Genomic DNA, 23033 nt, shown 5'->3' on the forward strand with positions numbered 1-23033 from the left:
CCGGATACAAGCGGCTGAAATGAACTTCCTCCGTAGGGTGGCCGGGCACTCCCTTAGAGATAGGGTGAGGAGCTCGGCCATAAGGGAGGGGCTCGGAGTAGTGCCCCTGCTCCTCCACATCGAGAGTAGCCAGTTGAGGTGGCTCGGGCATCTATACCGGATGCCTCCTGGACGCCTTCCTCGGGAGGTGTTCCAGGCACGTCCCACCGGGAGGAGGCCCAGGGGACGGCCCAGGACACGCTGGAGGGACTATGTCTCTCGGCTGGCCTGGGAACGCCTTGGGGTCCCCCTGGAGGAACTGGAGGAGGTGTCTGGAGAGAGGGACGTCTGGGCGTCTCTGCTGAGTCTGCTGCCCCCGCGACCCGGTCCCGGATAAGCGGAAGACGACAAGTACGAGTACGAGTCTTTGGAAGTATCAAAGTTAGGCACACTGACACCCTCAGCGTGTGAGATCTATATAATTTACAGCCTTAAAATGTTTGAACTCTCTAATACAGGCATTACACAGATGAACAACAAGCATAGGACAGACTTCTGAGCAGCAGTCGAGTTAACACAAATGTACAAAGGTCACTGAATCCAAAAAACGTACAAATGGCATTTTAAATCAGTTGAACCACTGGATATATGAGTCAATAAATGCAGCTGTCCTTATGGCCAATTTTCCAGGAGAAATCAAGCAAATATAGGGAAGTAAAACGTTTTTTCAAACACATGCAGGTACATTTAGGTTGAAATGAACAAATGACACATGGCACAAACATAAACAGGTCCACCTCTGGAATGCATGTTTCTTCGAAGGTCACAGGCATCCTTGAAATGTCAGAGCATCTGGATCTATAAAAGGCCAATCTTTGTGACGGAGCTCAACGCCTGTCACGTTAATCATGTTGCTGTGTGGCCAAACTCGGCAGGAAGGCTGAGGGCATTCCACTCCAGTCCCTTCATTAGTGTCATCACAGGAAGCTCTGGCTGTATCCAGAGCTCAGCTGGTGAGAGCAGGAACAGGAGGAGAGACTGGATGTACTGGACATGTTCACCCCCCCCCCCCAAGCACACACACACACATTCACTCACTCACTCACTCACACAAAGCCCTCTGGTTTGCCATGTTTTTGTCTTCTTTATTTCGACTTGTCCTACATCACGTTTTCAAACAGCTGCATGGACCTCATCATGTTTTCATCCTGCAGGGAGATAGAAGGTGGATTGATTGCTTTAGTCTTTTCTGTTCCAGAAATATTTGTCAGTAATCCATCTGATAAAAAGTTTTCACATGATAAAAAGTTTTCATTCTTTGAACTTTACATTAATGTTTTTGTGATAGATCCAGACAAAGTTTCTTTTTTGATGGTGTTTTTGAGAAAAATCTCTAACTTTTATAGCTGATTCCGGTTAATTTTTCCAACGTATGCATACACATGACAAGCAGCCTCTGTCCCAATACCAAACATGAAATTTTAAGGCAATTCTACTTATAAATTCAAGAGAAAAATGTTAAATGTCAGTTTCTTAAGTGTACTTTCTGTCTTTTTTTCAGGATTTTAAACATTAGCAGAAAATGTAGACAAACTAATTGGCCCTACAAAATATTGGATCTATGACACAAAAAAAGCACTGAAGCATTTCAGAACTGGGTCATTTATAACAGGGACATTTATAACAGCAATTGCAGAACTCCTGATAAACCGATTATGTTTTCTGTAATGCAAAAATTCATGAATTTTCTAAAAGAGATCACAAACTTTAAAGCTGTGTATTTAGACATTTAAACTGGGCTGCATATATGACTATCAGAAGAATACAAATTTGAACTAATAAGACCAGATAACCATATTTGGAATGATACCTTTTTTTGTGTGTTTTTGGATATGCACCACACAGATGTCAGACAATACGTACCTCTTGGCAGGCTACAATAAACTCTTCCAAAGTCACCACTCCATCTTTGTTCTTATCCATTTTCTGTAGGGAAATAAAGTGTAATTTGTGGTAATTTAGGGTTGCAATAATGTTCGCTTACGTAAAATAACTGTACAAAACACTGTAACATTACAACAAAATGCTAAGAATAAACTTGTCTCTGCAATGCAGCAGTTTGGACCACTGTCAAAAAAATAAATAAAAAAATAACTCTGTACAGATCTCATCCTAAAATTATGTTGAATAAGCAGTTTAAAAAGAGGTATATTGAATAAATTCCTCCCTCTAGAACACTGGATTTCCATTAATGTCTCATGGCTGTTTGAGGCTAACAAGTTATTTCTCTTTTTCAACGTAGATCTGAGCCATATTCAGTCCTCAAAAGATATGCAAATGTTTTTTAGATCAGCTGATTTATATAACATTAGTCGAAATAAAGATATTGAAATGAGCTTTGCTTTTGCCCACAAAAAAAAAACAAAACACTTCAGCCATTCCAATCAGTCTTTCTACAGCCAGTCTATAATGGCTAAAAGTGTACTAGAAAAAGTTTATAACTATTGGGTTTTGTTTTGCTCATCTGAAATAGTCAGTTTTAGCTAAAAGTCTGGATTTGTTCAGTCGGTCTAACATCACCCACATAGTAAACAATATGTCTCTCCTATGTTATTAATCTGATGGATTTTACCATTTTCCAACCAAATGTTTCTACATACTTTCACTATCAAAGCTGTCTAAATGCACCAGCTTAAGATGCTGTGTGAAACATACCTGAAAAAAGGCATCCACGTGCTGCTGTGGGACATCTCCCTTTAACACGGGGTAGGTGTACTTGCCCATCATGTCATAAATGGCCCTTACAATCTCTGTCATTTCCTGCATGAGCACAGTTCATGTTGGAAACAAAATGTAACAATAGACACATTGTTTAAAGTGTAACAGATAAATCTCACCTCCCTGTTTATGTATCCATCTCTGTTGATGTCGTAAAGATGAAATGTCCACTCCAGCTTTTCCCTCAGGGTCCCCCTCAGCAGAAGGGATAAGCCCATCACAAAGTCCTGCCAGCAAAAACAACGGAAACTCAGCATAAATGCTCCAGACACCACGAAAGATTTATTTTCACAGGTTTTATTTGGGGTTCAAGCCCAGATAATGTGCCTACTAAGCAGCAGCGTTTTCTGGATCCATTGGAGCATGGAATCCAATAGTAATTGCTCCATTTTTGATTTTAGAGTTCTGTGATAAAATGTATATTGCAGCTGGAAAACAAGTGGATCCTTCCCTTGGAACTCAAGTGCCCTGCTAAAACAAAAAAATCACAAATCCATCAGCAGGTGGTGCTGTTATTAAGGTTGATTGATCAATAACTCCTTAAGCATAAGTTATCTGTACAAAAACTTTCTATGAAAAGATATGTTGGATAATATTCCTTTAAAAGGTTGCCTTTTCTGTATAATTTAGCTAAATTATAAAAATCATCAAGCAACATTTCCTCCTATTATTTAGACAGGAGTAGCTGAAAGATTTGCATACTGTTTATAGAGATGAAGTCAAAAGTGGTAAAGGAGTCTACCCAATTTGGCAAACATCCAACACTAGGGTGCACTAGAATTTCAGGAAGTTTAAAACTCATATATGCATACATTTGCAATGTCCTCAAGCTATAATTATTAATCCAGCCATAATTAAGAATACATTCAGAAATAAATAAAAAGCTTAATTAATGAATTACTTGCCCAATATATAGTTTGACAAATGCCATTAATTGCAACAAAATAACAAAAGTAGTTTTCAATAACTGATCAAAAAATTAAACATAAACTGATATTTTAATTTCACAAACTTTTTGACAGAAGTGAATTTATTAATGTATTTTTTTCTCACCTCTTTAACTTTTTTTTTGTATTCATTCCCTCACCAGTATATTTACAAAAGTTTCACTTAAAACATATGTATTTATTTTTGTATTCTTTTAATTTGTAAACAGATCTAACATTCGCCAACCGATTTCTGCCTTCTTTTTCACTTTTTGGTGGCTTTATTGTCTTTTCGGACTCAACATGCATCTGAAAATGCTAAAACAAAGGGGGTGGCTTCTGGAACAGCGGCACCACCTCAGCTTCCCTCTTATTGGCTGTGGTCAAACCTCAAGGAAGAAGGTGCTGAGGGTCCTTCTGCCTGCCTGATTTTAACTTGTGTCATGTTGTTAAAGAGCTTATGCTCGTTGTAGATTTGGTAGTAGAACGTGCTGTTAGTCAGGATAGTTTACTGTATCCTGTTGACTCGTTGAAAGTAAACTGTCATTCAAGGATGATTTCTGTCCTGATTAAGAGTTCAGTTTGTATAACAAAAGGACATGGGTCTGTTTTATAACTACTTGCAGTTCAGGTTTACCTTGAATTTAATGGAGCCATTGTTTGTAGTGTCAAAAGCGTTGAAAAGATAATGAGCGTACATGCTTGCATCTGCAACAACAACAACATAATCAATGCTTAAACACCCAGTATATAAAAAGCAACACAGAATAATGAATGAAAACAGTAACCATCAATTCCTTACCTCCATGAGGAAAAAACTGTGCATAAATGTGTTTGAAGGTCTCCTCATTTACGACTCCACTGGGACTTTCCTTTGAGAAAAATTACATTCAATAAATGGCTTTTTGTTGGAAGAATACATTATGTAGCACGGAAAAGTGATCTGACAATGTGCAAATACATTCTTAAAGCCACGATAGAGGATCTGCAGCTCCTGCTTGGTGAAGTTAGTTTGGGCTTCCAGTTGCTCGAGACCCTCCGGCCTGTGACACACCATGGTCATCTCAAGCTCATCATCAGCTTTATCTGCAGGAAAGGGAAGAAAAAAAACTCAAAGACACATAAATTACACTCAAAACCGGCGCCCTGCTTGTTTAACATATGGCCCTCTGAGGAACATGAAAACGGTCAGACACACAACATCAGCAAAGTTTGAGAATGTGAAGTTAGCAGAAAAAAATTTGAATTCTGATTAGGCTGCAGAAAAGCATGCTCACGGAGGTGGAGCGAAGCAGAACAGGGAGAAAAACAGCAAAGACGAAGACACAATGAAGAAGAAGACGGATTTGACAAGAGCTGCTTGCCCATAAAAATTCAGGTTGCCCCCACAGGAGCTGAAGCGTTTTATTAATGGGAACATAATGCTCAGTATCGGGTATGCCGGAGATGGATGGTGGTTAATGATGTGAGGAGATGCATGTGCTGTGGGGTCCTGTTTGTTACTGTCCCACTCTCTGGATAGGGGTCAGCGCTCACAGCCAAAGTTCCAGGTGTTGGAGAATCCCATATCTCAGATGAGTTCACAAACACAAGCAAATATCCCAAAGAAAACACTCAATGGCAGACGCAGATCCACTGAGAAAATGGTGAGGAAATAAAATCTAGTCATAGAGATTGTGTTTTCACAGTGCAAAAACAAAGCAATATTAGATGTTGTTGAATCAACAACTACCATATTTTTTTTATAGCCTACACGCACAGTAAATCAACTTTAAACTGGGCCAAAACTAACATGCATATTTTTGGATCTTCATAAAAACTGGGTCACATCTACAGTCAGAGCAATTATTAAGAAGTTTACAACAACTGGAACTCTGACAAAAAAGACTGGACCAGTCCAAGTTTTTCTTTCCAACAGACACAGTGAGCATAATAGTAAAACAATATCCAGGCTATCTGTTAGAGAACTACAGCAAGCTGTGGAATTGTGGGGCCACCTAGTCTCCAAAACAACAATTCAATGCCACATCTACCAGCTAGGGAGCTGTTTGGAAGGCATGCCAGGAAAAAGCCTTTTTTCTAAATGCTAAAGTTGGCTAAACACTGCTGGATCTTTAAATGGAACTGTGTGATTTGATTTGATCAGATGAGAATGTGACATAGATTTATGGTATAATGCTAGGTACAGTAGGTCTGGCATAAAAGAAAGGGTGGATTAAAGAAAAGCACATCATTCCTACTGTTAACATTGGTGAAGGATCTATGATGCTGTGGGCTTGCTTCTCTTCCAGAAGCTCATTAGCCACCAGGCCTTATTAGAGTGAACTGCATCAAGGAACTATAAATACCAGGAGATTTAAAAAAAAAATCTTTTATAATCTGTTAGAAATTTGAAAAATGGTTGTAGGTGGGACTTTTAGACAAGTGATAATATTCATGTGATATTCATTCTATAATGAACCAAATATATGGCCAGATAAATACAGAAGTAATTCACTTGACAAAAACCCAACCATATTCCATGGCCATCTTACTCTCCCAACTTAAATGCTATTAAAACTTTTCAGCTGAGGAGAGAAGAGTTCATGAGAAATGATCCACAACTCTGTTAGAGTAGAGAACTAAGTGTTAAGTTATTCAGAAAAGAAGGGTTGTACAAAGTTTTAACAATAAATAGGTGTGTCAATAATTATGTGGCTTAGTAAATGTGATTTAGTGATTTAGTAAAAACAACCCATCCCTTTTAATGTGGGTTTTTTTTCCCCACTAAAAATGTGCCTAAAACTTTCTATATGAACCTATGATGATGCAACAGTCCCTCCATGTTATCCACAGCTCCAGCGACAGCATCCTAGAGCTTCTTGTTGTCATAGAGATTGCATTAAAGGCAGCGCCTGTGAGTGGGCAGTAAAGCCTCAGTGACCCGTCCCCCCCTTGGATGGGTTGTACTGGAATTCTAATTTCCCCTCGGGGATCAATAAAGTATCTTTGAATTGAATTGAATTGAATTTCATTGCAGCTTGCACATTTGCGTTTATTATGACTGACTGTGCGATATCACAACATAACAAAACAACATGGGTGTCGATGCACCCACTGTCAGGGGTGCTTTGGTTTATGGCACATGAAACAGATGAGATGTAATAGGGGTGTGAAGAGGAAACAGACAGAGGTGCTGATTAGAGGGTGGCTAAAGCACTGTATTGGTAGAGGAGACAGGCGGAGGGTAAGGGATAAAAGATGAGGAGTCAGGGAGAACTACCCATCAAAACAGAAAACATAGTGACTTGCATACGAGTAAATAGATTTATCAAAGAACAAACATTAAGGCAATGATTTCAGAAAAATGGTGCCCAGAGGGGCATGTAAAACTCTAACTCTAACCAGATAAAATCATCATATTCTTATAAGGCTTTACTGCTTATTTTTATAAAATGCAAGCAGAGATCAGGGTAAAATTTTACCAACATTAACTGTGTCGATTTGCAAGAAGGGAATCTATTTTTTTATATTAATAGTGCAACAGCTGCTTGGCACATAAAGCCTCATCAGCATCCACTGAGAAGGAAGTGATGTATGCTGGCAAGATGAAGGTAATTAAAGGTGGATATCAACTCTGTCATGTTGTTAGTGGAAAGCCCTGCTGACATTTCAGCATGGCAGCACATTTTTCCAGAACAGTACAAAAATTATTTAGGTTTAGTCATCATATCTGAGTCAGAAAGAGACAAACATTTCAGGATTAGTGTATTACATGATCAAACAAAATTACTTTGGCAAAATAGAAAACATTTGACCTAAAAAGTTTGGAAACTGCACACCTTTATTTTATTAAGGCAAACATCTGAGACTGTTTTTGGACCTACAATAGTTTGTTCTGTTCTACATTGTTTCATTAAAATATTACATGTTTAATTGATTGCTGGGCAGAAAGAATAAAGAATTCATAACAGAATTATTTTTGAGTTTTTAATTGTAAACTAAATTCTGGGCCTGGAGTGCTTCCAACTTGCTGATTTTGGCCTTTGGTGCCAAAACGTGGTCCCCACTGGTTTAATGTATTCTGATGTGCAACATTTGTCAGAATAGAGCTCTGAGCTACATAAATTGGCATATTGAAACTCCACCAAAACCATGTTGCATCTGTTTCCATTAAAAGGCCTTTAAATAAGAGTGCAAAGGGGACACACAAAATCTTGGGGTAAGCGTATAGGTATATAGAATTCAACCAAAAAGTGATGACAGACTTTGAGCCCTCAAAATACTATGAGGAAAGATAAAATGCTAAAAGAACAAAGTACAGTAATACAGTAATAGTAAGCTATAACGGAGCTATTTTTCATAAGACTGTATTTCACGTACAGGGGTTGGACAATGAAACTGAAACACCGGTCCTTTTAGTGCGGGAGGTTTCATGGCTAAATTGGACCAGTCTGGTAGCCAGTCTTCATTGATTGCACATTACACCAGTAAGAGCAGAGTGTGAAGGTTCAATTAGCAGGGTAAGAGCACAGTTTAGCTCAAAATACAACATTATGGGTGACATACCAGAGTTCAAAAGAGGACAAATTGTTGGTGCATGTCTTGCTGGCGCATCTGTGACCAAGACAGCAAGTCTTTGTGATGTATCAAGAGCCACGGTATCCAGGGTAATGTCAGCTTACCACCAAGAAGGACGAACCACATCCAACAGGATTAGCTGTGGACGCAAGAGGAAGCTGTCTGAAAGGGATGTTCTGGTGCTAACCCGGATTGTATCCAAAAAACATAAAACCACGGCTGCCCAAATCACGGCAGAATTAAATGTGCACCTCAACTCTCCTGTTTCCACCAGAACTGTCCGTTGGGAGCTCCACAGGGTCAATATACACGGCTGGGCTGCTATAGCCAAACCTTTGGTCACTCATGCCAATGCCAAACGTCGGTTTCAATGGTGCAAGGAGCGCAGATCTTGGGCTGTGGACAATGTGAAACATGTATTGTTCTCTGATGAGTCCACCTTTACTGTTTTCCCCACATCCGGGAGAGTTACGGTGTGGAGAAGCCCCAAAGAAGCGTACCACCCAGACTGTTGCATGCCGAGTGAAGCATGGAGGTGGATCTGTGATGGTTTGGGCTGCCATATCATGGCATTCCCTTGGCCCAATACTTGTGCTAGATGGGCCAAGGACTACCGAACCATTCTTGAGGACCATGTGCATCCAATGGTTCAAACATTGTATCCTGAAGGCGGTGCCGTGTATCAGGATGACAATGCACCAATACACACAGCAAGACTGGTGAAAGATTGGTTTGATGAACATGAAAGTGAAGTTGAACATCTCCCATGGCCTGCCCAGTCACCAGATATAAATATTATTGAGCCACTTTGGGGTGTTTTGGAGGAGCGAGTCAGGAAACGTTTTCCTCCACCAGTATCACGTAGTGACCTGGCCACTATCCTGCAAGAAGAATGGCTTAAAATCCCTCTGACCACTGTGTAGGACTTGTATATGTCATTCCCAAGACGAATTGACGCTGTATTGGCCACAAAAGGAGGCCCTACACCATACTAATAAATTATTGTGGTCTAAAACCAGGTGTTTCAGTTTCATTGTCCAACCCCTGTATATTTATAGATAGATAGATAGATAGATAGATAGATAGATAGATAGATAGATAGATAGATAGATAGATAGATAGATAGATAGATAGATAGATAGATAGATAGATAGATAGATAGATAGATAGATAGATAGATAGATAGATAGATAGATAGATAGATAGATAGATAGATAGATAGATAGATAGATAGATAGATAGATAGATAGATAGATAGATAGATAGATAGAAGAATGGCTTAAAATCCCTCTGACCACTGTGCAGGACTTGTATATGTCATTCCCAAGATGAATTGATGCTGTATTGGCCGCAAAAGGAGGCCCTACACCATACTAATAAATTATTGTGGTCTAAAACCAGGTGTTTCAGTTTCATTGTCCAACCCCTGTATATCAGATTGAGATACAGTTGTTCAGCAAATTTAGCTTTTTCAAAGGATATAGATTTGTAATCTGCAAAAAGGCAAAGGCAAAAGATCTGTGTATACAGTAGATGTTAAGAGTGTCTGTTAAAAACCTGATCATGTTTACCCCACCCTAACTTATCATGAGTGCCTGAACTAAACCACCATCTTGTCTTTAATGCTAGACTGAACCAAACACAGACTGAAAGCAGCCACTGTAAAAGCTTCAAAGTAAGAACAATTAGATGTAATTGTTAGATGTAACAATTGGATGTAAGCGGGAATTTCTTCTCACCTTCAAAAAACAAGCTCTCCACTGGAAACTGTGCTCCAGGATTATGAAACTAGGGACCTGTTTATAGCTGAGGCAAAAGGACACAACAGAGTTTGTTTATTAGCTAGCACAGATAGCTTGAGTAGGGAGTCAGCAGCCAGACTACTGAAGCGGTTACATGTGTTTGTTAGCATGTAGATTTTGAGGTATTATGTTTTTTGTTTGTCATCTGTCAGTAGAAAACATCTGCTGAAGACTGCAGATCTCTCCCTAAACGTTTCTCCTCTATGTTTACACACAATAGTTAGCTCACCAGTTTTTTTTTTCCTACTTGTCTGAGTGGTTGTCTGCTTGTATGTCAGCATTTTGACTTCCTTTCCAACCTTCACTTGGATAGCATTAGCTTGAAGTGAGTTTTTAGGGCCAAACTGTTCATGGACTTATAGAGTTTCAGTGGCCTCACTGAGGGTCTCTTCAGAATAATGTTTTGACAGCTACATTATTGTGCTATAGCAAATCCCTCAGGAATAAAACGTATCAATTACATAGACAAAGGTGAGACTTGCACAAGCACCAAGTGGTGTGATAATATAATGTAGATCATACTGGTCTTACAGTTGTTTGGTTAAATTAGATTGATAATGCCTATGGACATCATTAACAATTTTATAAAGCTACAAAAACGGCAATTTCCAACCTAAATGTTGCCACTATTTAGCGTTTCTGTTGTAAATTACAGGTAAACTAAGATTGTCACAGAGAGCTGTTTCATTTCTGGGTCGTTTGTCGGTCAATTAAGTCTCCAACCTACTGCCCTTCTGACTAATCTCCTGACTCCCCCCTCCCACCCTGGATAAATCACAGTATAAATCTCTGCTTTATGAGCTCACACATAAGCAGCAAGCTATTACTACTTTTGTGTTGGGTAGCAATAGTAGGTAGCCATGCACTGATAAACTTCACATTATTATTTGTTGGTAACTTTCAGATGTGTTCTCGGCTGCCTTTAGTTCCCTTTTTTTCATCTACATATTTTTGCATATTTCTCCATTTTTGGCATTAAAATGAATGTTTGACATTAGAATGAATGTTAGGATTGTGAGTAGAGTAGAAAAGAAAAAGTTGAAAAAATCATGTACTGTATGTCCTTTAAATCAGTCAAATATTTTCTTTAAATATGTGTCAAATGTTCTGTTCCAAATTATCTGTCCAGACAATCCACAGCTCATTTTTCCAAACTTGTTTTCTGATTCCTGGCAAACTTAATACCACAGATGTATCCACCAGTTGGACCTAATGTAGACTGGCTTTATTCATGTCAAGTGAGACAAACATCCGTCTGTGCCCTGTTTCCTTTGCTGGCATTAGCCTTTTCTCCTCTGGGGAGTGACGTCTTATCTGTCTAATCTTATCTCCTGAAACTCAGTATAACTAGCACGACACACTTTTTTAATTTGACTACTTTAATCAGAGAAGCAAAAAGAAAATGAGATGACCTGGTGTGGTTAAAGGTTCTTGGAAGTGTCTCAAATCAAGAAGAATGGCTTCATAAACCAAAACCCTCTTCATGTGGGGTCTTACATTTGTTTTTTGTCTTAATGCCCCTTTAATCCTACATATTTTAACCTCGATCAGTGCAGTGAACATTATTATTGGTGCTAGCTTGTGTGTTTGCACTCTCCTTTGTGCCTTTTTACAACCCAGTCTCCATGACAACTGGCTTCTCAAGCATAAGGCCGGGGAGAGGTATGATATGTGAGCTGCCTGTTAATTTGCACGCCTGAACCCACATTTGCTTCGCTGCGTCTTTCTCATTCACTTGCACACACTCGCTGACACGTTTGACTGGCAGGAACACACACAGAATGACAGTTTTTGGGGAGGGGGGGTGTGATTATCAAGGACATCTAGGCATCCTGTAGTCTCATCAGCACCGTCATTACCACAACTCTACATCAGTCAAAGACTTGTCATTTCAACCATTACACTTCTGCAGCCAGTGTTACTCTGTGACTATACCTATTTCTATAAATGAACAACCATTTTAATTGTGCTTTTCCGTGCAAAAAATTAAACTGAATTAAAGTGTTTACAATTTTCACATAAATATTTATAAGCAATTTTTCTGACTGACAACTATGTCCAGTTCTATGACAATCAAAGCAAAAATACATCAAACCCACATGCCTAAATTACTTTTGGTTATCTTAGAGTGTTTTTAGATGCTGTCATCTGTTGACAAGTCTTGACGTACCTCTTGATAGTCTCCTCTGTTTGGTTTGCATGGTCAAAGTGCCCACCACTGCTCCCATGTTGTCACTTTGGAAACCAGCTTGGTCAAACAGCCCCCTCAGAGTTACCAGTCCACTATATTTTATCAGCTTGCCGTCCTGTATCTGTCCTCCTCCACAGGTCTGCTTTCTCTCAGGGTTTTTACCCCACTCACACGTCTTCTCCACTTCTGTCTCTGGTTTGAGCGGACTCTCTTGCCGTTCTGCGCCACTCCCTCTGTGCTGTGCTTCACTCCACTCATCTGTCAGGCTTTTACCCCCTCCTCCCTCTTTTAATGTTTTTTTCTCAAGCTGCCTGCATCTTCATGCCCTCGCATTACTGTAAAGCGATGAACTCCCGATAGCAGCAGCTGACATGCGCGAGGTAGTGGGTGAAAATCTGTCACTTTTGCTTTTAGTAATTAATTTCATCCATCTGGTCCTTTTTTCTGACAGTAATCCATGTATCCTCTGGAAACATGTGCACAAAAGCTTAACCCAGAGATTAATGAAAACCTCCATTCAATACTGGCTGAAATTTACACTGTGCTCTATGGAGCACTTAGTTAACCCTAATGAGGTTGTAGATACACTGTGTTTTCTGTATTGATATGCTTTTGAAAGTTCAAAAACTAATTACTATTACAGGTAGACAGTTGTTTTTAAGAAGTAAATCAATCAAGTCTGAAAAAAAAATCTTGTTTTCTTTTTTAATTTGAAGCATGAAAAGTACATAAAAACCTTTTTTGTACACAATTCAGAAAGTTCAGAAATTCCATATTACCACTGATTAAATAAATTGTTAGAATTTAATACCGATTGCAAGCTGTTTTTAGATGGATTTTATTCACTGGATTGTTATTCTTCACTGTTTCAGATCATAAAACAAAATATTATATTATATTATTATATATATTATATTATATTTAAGGTCGTGAACTGATTTCTAGATATCCTACTTTAGGATTCTTTAGATATTCTTCTTTAGGACTTTCTGGTAGAGGGCAAAATTCAGGGCTCCATCAATTAGGCAAGTCGTTCTGGTCCTAAAGCAGTAAAGCAACCACAGACCATCACACTGCCGCCTCCATGTTTGACTGTCAGTATGATGATCTTTTTATTCTACTTTTGTCAGTCCACAGATTTGGGATTAGTGCCACGCTGGTTTTGAGAGATTTCTTTGACCTTCATAAATGAAATCATAATTTTAAAGCTGCCTTTTGTATTTGTTTCAGAAATAAAATTGTACTAAACTCAAAATTATTCATATGCCACTCAGATTTACATTTTTTTTTCACCAAGAAATTTGTTACTGATAGTAAATAAAACATTGCTTGGAAGATAAAACAATGTAAAAGTATCAATTTTGAAAAAAAATTATTGATGTACATTTTAAGTTTAATAATAAAAACACAAATAAGATAGTCAATATCAACTTAATTCTTAAAATGTACATACTCAATAAAATAAATTATACTGAAATTAACTCCCTGCTCCAAAATTGACCCCTTCAAGATAATTTTACACAAATAATTTAACAATTTAATTAATTACTCAAGTTCTAACTATTTATCATAATTAGGTTTTTTGAAGGACCTAAATTCAGAGACTGGACAAAAAAAATGAGTTATTTAATAAAAACATCGAAAAAACTTACAATTTTATCTTTCACAGTGAGAATGAGGTCATGGAGCAGTATTAGAGCAACAGGCATGAAACTGACAGGGTAACAGACAAGCAAACAGGAGAATCCAGCAGTGAACAATAACAGCCAGTGAGTATAAATACTGAGGCAAGGAAGGAGAAATGGCAAGCAAACCCGGAAAGCAATCAGAGGAGATTTGGAGCAGCTGAAGAAGAGAGAGTAATTAGCCAGGTCAGAGCAGAAACACAAAGAAACTTAAGGAAGTATCTAACAGAAATCTAACAGGATCTACCTCTAGATGTATAAAGAATACTAGATGTATAAAGAATACTAAAACACAAAAGAAGGATATAACAAGGAAAACACCCAACAAAAAATGAGCACAGAGAAATGAACTAAGGAAAGCAAGACCTTAAGAACAAACAAATCGTCAAAATACATACACAAAGGAAAACCAACACCCAAACAGGATTATGACACTATTTACGTTTACAATAACCTCACAAGCCTAGATTTATCAATAACAAAAACATCTGGTTAATAAGGACACATTTTGTCATTATGAATGGAAAGGACCCCCTCTATCAGAACACTAGGTCACCTTTGCTGGGTACTACCTGGCTCTAGAATACTGACTTCATCTGGAAGTCATCTGGATTTCTCTTCATTGTTTAAAAGAAACAAAAGTAAGAATCTTTTTGTATTAAAGCTTACAAACCTTTTAGAATATCTTCTTAGAGGTGGTAATCTTTTGCCTGACAACCATAGCTAAAATGTGCCATTCACTGGCAACAACTGCCTCAGGTTTAAGACATTTAGCTTGTTAGCAAACCTGGCCTTTGGCATTGGTGTTGTTAAGCTAACTAAAGCTGAATAAAAACTTGAATCTAATGCAAACACTTTCACAAATCTTAACTCTAACTGTATTGATATACACAAATCATATATAACATTATGACCAGCTGGCTAATAGTGCAATGTAGGGCTGCAACTAACAATTTTTTGGATAATCGATTAATCTATTGATTAATTTTTCAATTAATTGGTTAATATTTGATGGCAAAAGGTGCTTAAGATGAAAGTTTTTACAGAATTTGAACCAGGTGAAGCTTAAACTATGTCACTTGAAGAGTTCTGGATAGAGCACATTTACCGACAAAGAATGTTTTACATCTTAAATGCAAAACCAATATATTTTTTGTACAATTTTGACTTAATTACTGCTCTGAGTGGGTTGTTCTTTGAGCAAATGGCATGCTTTAGAGCTTGTATACTCCAGTTAACGATTATCCTATTTCTAAATTAGTTGACAATTGTTTAAAAAATTGATTAATCACGATTAATCTGATTATTTGTTTCAGCCTTGGCAATGACAGCAGTACTGCCATTACTGACAGCAAGATGTTAGCAGCGGATCACAGTTTTCATAACAGGGTGAACATGGTCATCACCAGTGCTTCCGTAGATTGTATGTAAAAAGTAAAAAGTAACATCAATTGAAAAAAATTTAAGATAAAACCCATACGGTTGGCAGGATCCAGTGTTTTCTAGCAAAACATTACAAAAAGCATCACGCTTCTTCCACTAGCTTGCTTTCTTCCTTTAGAGCATCCTGGTCTCATCGGAGGACCAAGCAGGAGAACCAAACACATCCAGCCATCCAGGAATGTGATTTATCAAGACAGGCCATCTTTTTCTAATGCTCTGTGGTGCAGTTTTAATACTACCGTGCCACTGTTAGCACATTAACTAGAGCGATTTTAACTACAGTAGATTGTCCCCCTACTGCATCCTCATCTGCATCAGTGAACACCCTGAGCCTGTTATGGTTCACCACTGTTCCTGCCCTTGACCACTTTTTATCGCTACAGACTAGGAAAACCCCAGAAGAGCTGCAGTTTTGGAGATGCTCTGACCCACGTGTCTAGGCATCACAGCTTGGCCCTTGAAAAAACTCACTGAAATTATTATGCTTGGCCAATTTTCCAGCTTCTAACACAGCAAAAAAAAAAAAAAGAAGAAAAATCCCACCCATTATCAGGATCCATGAGGATGAAAAAAATCTGTGATATTCACTTTACACATTAGTAGTCATAATGTTATCGCTGATCGATATATCCACTCATAACACAAGACATAAAAACGTGCCAGCTCGACTGGTTTCTGCCGGACACCACATAAAATGAGATGTCAGAATTGGGATGGCATCTTCAATTGAATTGTATTCAAGTAGACTTTTTTTTGCCTAAAAAGGTATTAATGCTGTTACATTCCAAGCTTTATTGAAGATTACAAATTAACACACTTAAATAAAAATGTTACAATTTTAATGGCTTTTGCATAATAATCTCCATTAATATCAGACAGTAGCTAAATGGATAGCAGAGTATATTGTTCTTGCTCTGTTTAGACAATGGCGCTACCTTCCCTCCAGCTATTCTCTCAGAACCATTTTATTTTGCTCAGGGAGGCTGAAGCTGCACAAATCCACCCTGGTTAAACTGGCAGTCCATCACAGGGCCCAGACATACTACCAACCACATGCACATTTTAATCTACCATGTATGAAAAGCATTTTTGTGTTATACAGTTTGGTCTATGTTATACAATATATCTCTATATGTATATCACTCCCAAACACCATCATTTTAAGACACATTTAAAGGCTGCTGCTTGGAATATGGGAAGTGAAAGCAAAGGTTCAATGTGGAACGAAAACATGAAAGACTGTTAAAATATTCTAAAGGCTGCAGGCTGGAAATGTTAAATCCCTCCATTGTTTCTTTGTGTGAAAGTGCACGTGTGTGTGTGTGTGTGTTTTTGTGTGCATTTGGGTGTACGTGTGTAACAGGGATGGCCTAAAGAAAAAAAAAAAAACTTTTTTTGGTAAAAGATTTATGCAGTGCAGTTTTTTCCAATACTGTCACACCTTTTCCAGTAGTGTGGTTATGTTTAACCATATTTGTGTTGATCAGTAAAAAGTAACAAGGGGTGCAGCGTTTCTAGATACATTTTTAGAAACAATATTATTAGATTGATATTTAAAGCTTAAAATAAAAATTTTCTCACTCTTCCTCTGCAGAAATAGGATTACACTAACTACCAACTACTGCTAGTTGCAGGAGTGGGTTTATTGGGGCCATCCCTTTAAAAACCCAGGTGGAACTGAGGTACAAACTTAGCAAGCCCTCATGAATTAAATATAAAGGTATTCATTATTCAGATATATACCCTTTGCATAGCTCTCACACAGTATCTTCTACTGTCCATACATTATTTTCTAAGCTATATAGCCTCTTCTGCATTTCTGTCATTCAAAAATAAAATATGCAGCTTCACTTTTACTCCTCCTTTATTAACAGTTACAACTACATGCACAGCATTCCATGAATTTCCAGCTAAATATTTATTATACTTTCTGGTAGGGAAAAGGGAAGCGTGACGATTGAGTATAAAATATATGGATTTTTAAACAAATTTCCTCTTCTCTCTATTTATAACAGAATTATAGAAGGCATGAGAAGAAAAAAGTTTTTTGAGAGGCTCTTTTTTCAAGTCTTTGTTTTTAAATTACTTTATTGTGCCATTAGATGTTTCTTTTTTTTTAGTTTGTTTTGTAGCTTTGTTTCTGTTCAGCATCATGTGTGTAAAAATGCAACACAACTGCAAATTTGTTTCCAATCAGCATGGTACTTTAAAATCTCTTGGAACTGACCTCTACTGCAAAGAGTTGTTTAACTTACTTTTTTTCAATTAATTAATATCTTAATACATAAATGTTTGGAAAAACAGTCCTTCCAACAGTATTTATAGCCATAAACGTTTCACATTTTGTCATATTTCAAGTACAAACTTCAATGTATTATATCTTATTGAGGTTTTTATTGTAAAAGGCCAACACCAAGTAGACATTTAGTGTGAAGTGGAAGTAAAAAGGATACATTATTTTTAACATTATGTGCATAACAATATGAAAAGTGGTATGTAATTTAAGTCTTTAAAGATATAAAAGGTGTTTCTAAAGTGTTTTTTTCTGTTCGGGTTTGAATATGCCACATCATTCAATTTGTTATTTGTAAAATAAATTTAAAACATGCATATTTTCCTTTCACTTTGTGATTATGCATTATCCTATATAGTGTTAATAAAATACATTGAACTTTGTGGTTGTGACTTGAAAAATATTTTAGCACATGAATATGCTTTAATCTAAATTATAGCTCTGGCTTTATGTCTATGGCTGGAAGATGAAACTCTGCCTAATCTAAAGTTTTTTTTAGTCTCGAACAGTTTTCTTATAGGACTACCATGTATAAGCTCCTACCATCTTCCCACCAACTCTGACTAGCTCCCCTCTCACTGCTAATAAAAAGTGGCCCCACAGCATGTGGCTGCCACCACCATGTTTCACCATGATGATAGTGCATTTTGTCACTACACGTAGTCTTCAGCATATAATCCTAAACGTTTAATGGAGTTAGAAATTACCATAAACACACTCATAAACCTTGCAGAAAGCCTTCCCAAAACAGCTGTAAAGGGCTAAATTAAATCCATATTAAACCCTATGAAATAAAAGGTCACTCATGTTCATATGTAATTCAAGGCAGATAAGTGAACACTTTTAGGAAAATAGGGTGTGTTTCCTGTACCGAAAATTACTTGAATTAGCGATTTACCCAAAGAACAAAAAGGGAAATCCAACAGATGTAAGGAATTTGCTATTGTTTAACTTAATAAAACTAGTTCTGTTAAAAATGATCAAACCTGAAAACTAAAAGAGACATAAGTGCTGTGGCCACACGGCACAAATTGTGCTAAGGGTTTCTTGGGCTGGGTCTGACTACATGATCTAACAAATTGTACTTGTCCTGTTTTCCTTCAGGTTTTTTATATTTCATCTCCTGTGGTGTTGGTGATTTGTTATGTGGAACACATGCATTGTAGAAAACATGAGAGATTACAGAGCCAGAGTGCAGTGTGGTGTCCATGCAGCTCATCACTCTGCAGTGTGACAGGCTGCAAAAAATCCAGATTCCACACATCTGTCTAGTAGATCACTCTGGCTTATTTACAGAAATCTGAATACTTAATTCCCCTGCAGCAAGTATTTCTATGTGGGTCAGTGTGTCTGTACAGCAGAACCAATTATCACAAAAGCAAATAATTACTCTCAAACAACTTTTTTTTGCTTGCCTTTCAGGGCTTCAGTGAAATTCTGAGTGATGCAAATTGGATCGTTTCTGGGATGTAGTGCTAGTTAATGAACAACAGATGGCAACAGAGTCCACCAACTGCACATGAACCAGCTCTAAATCAAATACACAAATGAGCAAAAATCTGCTAAAAGAAAAAAAACCACTGTGATGGAAATTCTTGCAGTAAGCATTTCACAGTGTATAACCTTTTTTACTCCTCAGAACATCTGTGTTAGAGGAAGAAGCTGTAAAAGCCATTGTCAGAAGTTTAATGGTTCAGACCCATCTTTAGGACAATGTCAGGAAGGGCAGTTAGGTCTGTTCCTAGATAACCTTGTCACTTTTGAACTTAAGAAGGGTTTGGGTCATAAAACACAGACTCTTTGCAGTTGAGATAACACTGTCATGTTCTGGTATAAATACTGTGTGTAAATGTTGATCGGGGCTCTGTTCAACTGACTTGCTTGGTGACAGAGTCATTCAAACGCTGAATGCCTTTGAATAAAACTGATAAAGACAAAGTCCGGATTTTCTCTTGTTATGAGTCAACTTCTACCCACTTTGATAAGAAAATTCCACAACACCACACTTATGCAAAAGTGTTACACGTAACCTGACAATTACTATTCTGTGCATGTAATAAATACACAAAGAGAAACTTTCTACATAAATAATAAGAAAAAAAACAATGATTTTGGAAAGAGCTAAAGTAAAGATTCTGAAACAAAGCCATTCGAACACACACACATGGAGAGGACACAACTCCAAGAGATAAAAATAAATCTTGGTGAGGTTGGTTACATAAAAGCATGTCGTGAGGTGGTGTAAAAAATTAAAAGCAAAGTTGCACAATGTTAGCTCCAATCCACTTCTGTAACAGCCAAGCGAAAAGAGACTGAGAGGATGAAAGAAGATTCTTTCTGGGGGTGGACAGAGTAAGGACTGATAATACTGCTGTAGATTTGGTCAACATAGTCCCCACCGTTGATGGGTTTTTGTGATACATCTGAGTCTGTCCCCGCTGTGTGGGATGATGGGAGTCCTGCTGCAAGGTTATGCACTCAGACAACACGTGTGAATTATAATAGTGAGAGACAGATGCAGCATAAGGCTATAGTGGTTTCCTATGTGACCTGAGTCACACAAAATGCACCACAGATCAGAACACATTAAACTGTACAGAACAGGTTGGCTGCATTTAAAATATAATGTATAACAAAGATAAGGCTCTTTTCCCTCTTTTGAACACAGCACAGGCTGTCATATATGTCTTTTTAATTTTTATGACGTTATCCGAAGTAATTACAATAAAACCTCATATTTGCTTTGAGCATCTAATGTTGCTGAGGCTAGTACTGCTGTCCCAGTGCCAAGTAATGTGTATTTCTCCAAGATACTAGCATGTTTGCCAAAAGTTAGTTCACTAAACCAAGGAGTGAGAACATGATGCGGCAGGTGGTGCATGGGTGAGGGGAGGAAAAGATGTCACATCAAGATATTAAAAGAAAAAATAGCTAATACTCTTGCAGTGGTTAATAAAAAAATACTTATTATCCTATTCACGTAGTTTACTATCATTGTTAATCACAAAAATGTAGGTTATTGCTTTACAAAAATAAGCCTGAATATGGTTTTCCTCTTAAAAACAGTCCTGTCTCTGGATTCCTTTAATCCAGTTGCAAACACAACACAGTGCCCTACAAATATCCACAACCCTTAAACGTGGTGTTACAGGTATATACTTTAGGGCATGTTATTCTGATTATGTTTTGAGATCAATGCATCATGGAGCATCACTGTAGTAGATGGAAACAATGCTGTAAAAAGGTTTCAGATCATCACACTAATTTTAATAGCAAAGACAACCTAAAAAGCTATCCAAACCAACCTCTCCCTGTGTGAAAACAAACCTAATAACTGGTTATCCCACCCTTGGCAGCGACAATTGCCATCAAGCATTTACGATAACTGGCTGTGGGCCCTTTACATCATTACTATATATTGTATCACTTGACCTCCCAAAGGCACAGCAGGGTCAGCTAATAATAACATTAGAAAAAGGTCTTATACATATAGGAAGTCTTACTTTAACATGAGCTGTATGTGTCTTTGTCTGATGCATTTTTGGTTAAAACATTTTTGGTCTTCATTCAGTTAAGTAACTGAAGAAGAGTCTGAAATTGTACTCAAGTGAGCGTAACATTACCTCAAAATAATAATAAAGTAGAAGTTAAAAGCAGGCTGCAGTCAAACTACTCTTAGAAGTACTTTTGTTTCAAAAAGCTCTAACGTTGTGCTAAAACGCAGAAGGAATGTGTTTTCTATGTGTATGAAAAGTCAATCATAACATTTTTTTTTGTTCATCATAAATATTCAATATAACTGCTCTGAATAAACTGGCAGTAACTTTAGAACTGTTCGACTTTCTAGTTAAACCGTTAAATACTTAAAACACACACTACTAATTATCAGCAAGGCACATTCTAAGACACATCCCCAAATTAATCCAGGATCTTTGAGCATAAGTGTTGAAATAATGCTAAGCTTCCATTTTTAAAACTCTTAAAATGCCCTCTGTGGGTTTTTTTACTAGGCAAAAACAGATTTCCCTGTTCTTAGACAGTGCTTTTTATTAATTATGTAGTTTAAATTATTGATAGTACTGAAGTACAACCTATCCACACCTACGAGCAAAAACATTTCAAACAAAAGGGTACAAAGCACAACATATCACAAGGAAGATAACAACAACGTGTGCCAAGTCAGATTCAGGCTGCAGGCATATCATCAGTCTCAGCTCCTAACTCTGGTAAGCTCAGCATGCTGTGTCTAAAGGTCTAAAGATGAATATTCACAAGGGTGAACCTAGAAGCAGTGCTTCTTTTTAAAGACTAAGAGATGACGATTACAGTTCATGAATGGAAGTTTTTTTAGGATGCTAACATGTACCACATGCTAAACTAGATGTCAAAACAGGGGAGGCTTCAATTCTTAAGACTGAATAGAATTCATGTGTGGATGCAAATGTGCATACGTAAGCAGATTTTCTTGTTTCCTCCCATGCATATGTAATCATGTGTTGTTCGTCCCTTGCAGTCCGCAGAGATGAAGCTGTGTGACATTAAAAGGAGTGCAGGCAAATTCTGAGGGAACAACCCAGCCACAGAAAAAAATGAGACAAATTTATTCTGTGCAATATGTCATGAAAGAAGGATCAGCCCTAATTAGATCACAGCCTGAATAAAAAGCAATGACGTTTCAAGCCTGCATGAAGGATTTAATACAAAACATCTATGAATATCTTGCAGTGCCTCTCGCAGTGCAAAGGTATTCATACCCCTTAATTTATTTTCACATCTTGTCCCATTACAACCACAGACTTCTATGATTTATTAGGATTTTATATGATCGACCAACACAAAGTGGTGCATGACTTGGCTTCAGACATCGCCTACTTAGTAAATTTAGTCCACCTGTTTGTGGTTTAATCATGGTAGAAATGTAGCTGATTGGTCCGAGTTTCGTTAGAGACCATTAAGAACCACAGCAGTCAGGCAGGGGTTAAGCTGTTTAGAGTTTAAAGCAGGGTTAGGTTACAGAAATCCTGAAATTTGGAGATCTTACAGAATTGTTCTGCCAAGAACAATTCTGAAGGAGCTGCAGAGATAAACAGCTCGCTTAGGTGGGATAATCTGTTGTCTGGATAACTATTGGTCATGCATTCCATAAATCCACCTTTTATAGAAGAGTGGCAAAAAGAATGATTATAATAAGGCAATGTCTTGCTTGCAGTTTGCCACAATCCACAGAGGATAAAGCCAAGAGGTTAAAGAAGGTGCTCTAGTTAGAAAATACCTAATTGAACTTTATTGCCTACATGTTCTATGTTTGGAGAAAAAATAATATTGAACATCACCCTGAGCACACTCTCATCTCCGTTGAACATGGTGGCAGCACCA

The 23033-nt window shown here is 37.7% G+C and overlaps 1 protein-coding gene across 3 annotated transcripts in view; it reads right to left on the bottom strand.

Moving 5' to 3' along the window:
- Positions 1–442: 442 nt before the first annotated feature.
- Positions 443–23033, bottom strand: part of kcnip1b (Kv channel interacting protein 1 b) — a 31595-nt gene continuing 9004 nt past the window's right edge. Inside the window, exons 1-9 of one of the 3 annotated variants that reach the window (XM_047378351.1) lie at positions 12216–12564; positions 9983–10049; positions 4645–4769; positions 4486–4555; positions 4321–4391; positions 2877–2984; positions 2695–2799; positions 1903–1965; positions 443–1187 (exon numbers count right to left, since the gene is read on the bottom strand). In XM_047378351.1, the coding sequence (XP_047234307.1) occupies positions 1140–1187; positions 1903–1965; positions 2695–2799; positions 2877–2984; positions 4321–4391; positions 4486–4555; positions 4645–4746 (567 nt within the window). In that variant the 5' untranslated portion in view covers positions 4747–4769; positions 9983–10049; positions 12216–12564 and the 3' untranslated portion in view covers positions 443–1139. Of the gene's footprint in view, positions 1188–1902; positions 1966–2694; positions 2800–2876; positions 2985–4320; positions 4392–4485; positions 4556–4644; positions 4770–9982; positions 10050–12215; positions 12565–23033 lie in introns of those variants that run through there. The other 2 variants (XM_047378350.1, XM_047378349.1) reach the window with 2 other exon arrangements.

This window comes from Girardinichthys multiradiatus, chromosome 11, assembly GCF_021462225.1.
Source record: "Girardinichthys multiradiatus isolate DD_20200921_A chromosome 11, DD_fGirMul_XY1, whole genome shotgun sequence".
Taxonomy (NCBI): domain Eukaryota; kingdom Metazoa; phylum Chordata; class Actinopteri; order Cyprinodontiformes; family Goodeidae; genus Girardinichthys; species Girardinichthys multiradiatus.